We start from the raw sequence: 5,524 nt of genomic DNA, 5'->3' as shown, positions 1-5,524 counted from the left end.
CCTGACTATTTGTGTTGGGGGGGCCCGACTTTTTTTTTTCTCCAAAGGGGGGGCCTGACAGAAAAAGTTTGAGAACCACTGACTTAAATGAACTCAATTGATGGCTATGAACTAGTTAATTTAAATAGCCCAAACGTAGTATATAGTCTACTTGCCAGCACTGTGAACCTGTAAATGGTACCCCCGTAGAAATATATAGTAGGGGTCCCCGGCACATAGAAACTTCTGGATGCTAACCAGGTTGGGTTTTCGGGGTTCGTAAGGATGCTGAGTCCAATTCTGACATTTTCAGGATCAAAAATTGCAGTTTATACCAGAAAGAGGCAGAATGTTTATACTCCCGTTGGGCTGATTTTTATGAAAAAATGTGTTGTCCATTTTAAGTGTCCTGAAAATGGCAGAAATTGATTAAGCATCCTCAATAATCCCCCAAACCACTCAAAAAATTTCAAAATCAGCTAAGCCGTTTTTAGCTATTGTCTACATATGCCAATTAATGCTAATTAAGCAAATGTACCAACATATGCAAGTTAGCACCCAGCAGTTTCTATGTGCAAGGGACCCGTACTACACATTTATAACATAACACTTCGGGGTCCTCAACATTTCCAGGTTCATAATAGGACCCTATGAGCTGGCAAACAAACTGTTACATTTCTGCATTGAAATGACCCACCTTTGTTGGAGTTGTGGAGTTACATTATCTCAAATGTTTCATAACATTTTCAAACCAATAGAAATGTTGAATTGTAGTCCGGCTAAAGGTGGGATTCCTCTGCCTTACTGTGATGGAGTTTGTCCCCTTTGACATGGGAACTTATCTGCCAGAAGCTGACACATAATTTGTTTATTTATGCAGTTGGAAGCCACATTTTGACCTCACCCTGATGAAGGATTTTAGTCATCGTTGCTGGATCTCAAGTTATCAGAGGCACAAGCTGAGTTAGCAATAGTTACCATGTTCCACTTCAGGAAAATTAAATGCAGTTTAGTTATTGTCATACACTGACTTACATGCACAAAAACCAAAGCATAGTTTACATTAAGTTTTGCTATGAAAGGCTACTTGAATGACTTTTTGCCAACAAATACACCTTGTCTCTGCAGGATGAGAAAACCAGATAATGGAGCAGCGCTGACGTTCTCCTCTGAGCTCACATCTGTGCCTCAGCAGAACACGTTGCATTTTCAGCTGTACTGGGAATATTTATGTTGTTTAATAAAACATCAAATACATAAACATACCATAACTTTGTGTTGAATCTGGTGATTTCAGCTCTACAGTGCAAACTCCGATGTGAATAACAACCAACACATGTAAAGTAGCTTAGGTCTGTAAAAAGGGTTTCATTGCGTGGTCATTGATTCAGGTGGATAATTGCAGAATTGAAAAAATCTTTATATTTGCTATCCTTCACATCAGTCAAAAATATGCATTGTATGTAACTAAGACTTTCAACAAATGAACCTCCTTTGGACTTCCAGTTGGACATAGATGTATATATTTATCATGCTCATACTTATTCATATCGTTCTCTGTCAACGGTTTTACATAATCGTACTCTTGTCATTTTAAATGATACTTTTATTCTGTGGATATTTCACATTATCCTTGTGTGTTCCTACTTTCCCTTTCTTTTGTCTCTCATTTCTGTTGATGATCCGACACCTGATCATATCTTCCTGATCTAATCCTATCTTATAAGTAGAGTACTATAATGTCACTCATACATAGTGTGTTGGGGCCAACACTATACACTTCAAAGAATAATAATAAGACTATTTTAATCTTTGCTTTTTACCATAAACAAAACTCAAAATTATATGAGGTGGTTTTTTTAGTTTGATTGCAATTTTTCATATAGCAATATTTTTTAAATGAAATAAAAAATATTCTCTTTTATTTGTGTTTTCCTCTCCCCATTGGAGCTCTTAATTATTTGTTGTGTAAATAACAAACAGCACTTTGACAGAGTTTCAGGTGTAGAAATGTCACATAGCTGACCATAACCCAAGAAGTATTTTGGGTTTTAGAAGAGGCTTTAGGAAGTCATTGAATTCCTTTTCATATTAAAGGCTCTGCTCAGTTGGTTGGAGCGATAATGGTTTGATATACTGTAGGTCCCATTAGGGCAAAATATATTTGTGGTTTTGCATTCCCTTATCAATATTATTTGGGATTAATCAATAAATAAATGTCTTAATATATATACAAATGATCTTTGACAAGAACCCAAGATTACTTTAAATATCTTGTTTTCTCTGAGCAACAGTCCAAAAGTAAAGTATGTTCATAATAGTGATCATCATGCCCGATTCTTGTTGAAACAGTGTTGTCTTGGAGAGGTAAATGAATATATTTAGAGAATATCCTTGTTTGAATCCAGTTTAATACACACACACACACACACACACACACACACACACACACACACACACACACACACACACACACACACACACACACACACACACACACGTCAGTCCCATTTGGAAGTCTTCCTCCTCATGTACTTCTCTCCCTCGCTGTCGATGACCTCGTACAGCTGCTGGTCGTTCTCCTTCATGGCGTGCATGTATCCCAGGTACCCCACACACAGCGTGATGCTCACCAGTCCAAACGCCATCACCGGTTTGTTCTGCAGAACAACAGGCTGCATGTTACAGAGCAGGGTTTAAAGGATCCTCATAAACTGTCATTTATATATCGAGGATTAAAAGAATAATATATATATATGCTTACTATAATATATCCAGTATATCCTATATATGTATAGGTTTTTAGTTTTCTAGATAAAGGCTGAACTTTGCAAACATGTCTATAAAGAAGCTTGTATTTTCCGGCATTTGACCACATAATGTTACACTGCAAGTTGTGGGTGTAATACACTTGACTTATCTCCAAACTGGCAACATAATAAGGACACAACAAGTGACACTTGAAGACATTGAAAAAAAAACGTTTAAAAACATAACCTTAAAAGAACATTTAATTGAAACTACCATTTAAAGAATGGGATATTTACGTAAGTTCCCTTCAGACTCCCGATGTTATACTAAGCTTGCTACGCAGAAGCTAACTGCTCATTTATGCTAATTTCCCAGCAGGACAGTGTTAGCGTCATGTACTATTAATAAATCAAGTTCTGTGTTCTCCTCTTAATGTTCTCCTAATGGGGCTCACCGGCTTGATGAACAGTTCGGGGTTGAAGGCTCGGAACATGGTGGTGGTCTGCGTGGCCCTCAGCCCGGGGGTCCTGTAACCCTTCTCCCCGGGACTCTCCTTCCCCATACCGGCCTCTTTATCCGACATGTCTGGTCAAACTAATACACGACCGCCCTTGTGAGAAATATATGATGTAGAAGGAACATTGTAGGCTGCAGTATTATGGTGTTTCCCTAAAGGCAGCCATGTTTCAAAGTCAAAGACCACTGCGCTGAGTGTGAAGAAGAATAGCAGGTGAAGGGAGGGCGCTGCAGAGGGCACAGCGCCCCCGGCGGCTATGAGAGGAACACCCCCTCCATCCGATCCCACATCTTCTTCTTCTTCTTCTTCTTCTTCTTCTTCTTCTTCTTCTTCTTCTTCTTCTTCTTTTCTTTAATGGCGAATCGCTTCCACTTGGAGCATATATCGCCACCTACTCTTGAGTTATTAAATGTTCATATTAAATCCTTGTCCTCAGACCAGTGCTTTTGAGGAATTTGAAGATCAGCTTGTTTGCTTCATTTCTTGATTTATTTTCGTATATTGCCATGAAATCCATGTCCTTGATGTTGAGTTGTTCCAGTGCAGTTTTCAGAATGAATCTTTGTCTGTTATAATCCGGGCAGCTAAAAAATACATGATGTATTTTCTCGGGTTGTTGGCAACCATCACAATTGCCATTTGGATGTTTTCCAATCAGATGCAATGATGAGTTTAGTCCAGAGTGTCCCAATTTTATCCTGCTGTTAATGCTCTGTTCTCTTCTACTACTCCCCCAAGTGCTTCCTGTTCCTACTTCCCTTTGTATCTGGTATAAATGTCTTCCTTTGGTGTTACTGTCCCATAGTTTTTGCCATTGTTGCTTGATAACCACTTTAGTAAAAGATTTGACTTCTGCTCTACTGATGGGTACCATAATATCAATCTGGTTTGCTTTCAAACCACATTTTGCCAGTTGATCCACTACTTCATTCCCTCTAATGCCCACATGCGCTGGAACCCACACAAATTGAACAACAATTCCCAGATGAACTAACCTAAACATGCTTTGTAAAATGTCATGTAAAATATCCTGACGACATTCTGAAGAGAAGTTGTTTATACTCTCCAGAGCTGCACTGGAGTCAGAGCAAACGACCACTCGCATTGGCTGTATTTCCTCTCCCCACTGAAGTGCTAGAGAGATAGCCATCATCTCTACTGTATATACTGCAATGTGATCACTTGTACGCTTTCCCACTTTGACTTTTAATTCAGGAACATAAAATGCACAACTAGTTAGACTATTTTCTGGATTTTTGGATCCATCAGTAAATATTTTTATAAAGTGCCCATATTGTTCATGTAGAACAGTGTTCACATAAGCCTGTACATTGAATTTGTTTTTCATTGAATGTACCCGTTTCAATAGTGATAAATCTACTATAGGTTGAGGTAGCAACCATGGTGGAACAGCTGATAACAACACCGTCGGACTAATATTCCATTCTTTAACTTTGAATTCCTTACATATTTCCGAAACACAAAAACAAAAACTTTCTTTTTTTATTTTGTTTACTTTTCCCTAACCTTGTTTGTTACAGTTTGTTTAGTTAGGGTGAGTATCTTTATTGACCCTGTAGATTTGCCCAGTAATTAACAATTAACTGCTTTCTCCTCAAAGAAATAGGTACTTCTCCGACCTCTACCTGAAGTGCCGACACTGGTGTAGATCTTACTGCCCCACAGCATATCCTTAGTGCTTGTGCCTGGACTCTATCTAATTTTTGAAGAGAAGAATATGCAGCTGACCCATACACTATTAGTCCGTATTCTATGGCTGATCTTATTAAGGCCGTGTATACGTTCCTCAAAGCAGCTTTATCAGCCCCCCACTTAGTGCCTGCCAAGCACCTCATAACATTTAAAACCCTTTTACATTTATCTACTACTTTATCAATGTGAGTTCTCCATGTGACTCTCTCGTCCAACCATATTCCCAGAAATTTAAATGTCTTCACTTTCTTTAGATCTTGTCCATAAAGTTTTAACCTAACCTCCTCACCTATCCTTTTCCTCGTAAAAAATAAAGTTTCAGTTTTTTCCACCGACAATCTAAACCCCCATGTCAGAGACCAGCTTTCAATTTCCGTAATGGCTTCCTGAATCTTAGCTACAATATATTTTACATTTCTGCCCCTTTTCCAAATAGCTCAATCATCTGCAAAAAGTGACTTACCAATATCAGATCCTACTTGTGTGTATATATCATTGATCATAATAGAAAATAAAAGAGGACTGATGACACTCCCCTGCGGGGTTATTTCTATTTTTCTTCTT

The 5,524-nt window shown here is 38.4% G+C and overlaps 1 protein-coding gene across 1 annotated transcript; it reads right to left on the bottom strand.

Annotated features, from left to right (window-relative positions):
• Positions 1–1,375: 1,375 nt before the first annotated feature.
• Positions 1,376–3,476, bottom strand: smim8 (small integral membrane protein 8). Its single transcript, XM_010791989.1, has 2 exons — positions 3,185–3,476; positions 1,376–2,639 (listed from the first exon to the last, which is right to left on the bottom strand). The coding sequence occupies exons 1-2, from the start codon at positions 3,311–3,313 to the stop codon at positions 2,481–2,483; spliced, it is 288 nt and encodes a 95-aa protein (XP_010790291.1). The 5' UTR covers positions 3,314–3,476; the 3' UTR covers positions 1,376–2,480.
• Between the last annotated feature and the right edge of the window lie 2,048 nt (positions 3,477–5,524).

The sequence above is a fragment of the Notothenia coriiceps genome, unplaced genomic scaffold (genome assembly GCF_000735185.1).
Source record: "Notothenia coriiceps isolate Sejong01 unplaced genomic scaffold, NC01 NC01_scaffold00001689, whole genome shotgun sequence".
Taxonomy (NCBI): domain Eukaryota; kingdom Metazoa; phylum Chordata; class Actinopteri; order Perciformes; family Nototheniidae; genus Notothenia; species Notothenia coriiceps.
Note: the sequence above shows the minus strand (reverse complement) of the source record. Positions and strands in the feature narration are given on the sequence as shown.

Bases quoted from the DNA above. Each gene is read 5' to 3' on its own strand.
- smim8 (XM_010791989.1), bottom strand. From the start codon at position 3,313: ATGTCGGATAAAGAGGCCGGTATGGGGAAGGAGAGTCCCGGGGAGAAG. The intron at 2,640-3,184 runs GTGAGCCCCATT...GTTGTTCTGCAG, and splicing joins CCGAACTGTTCATCAAGCCG to AACAAACCGGTGATGGCGTT.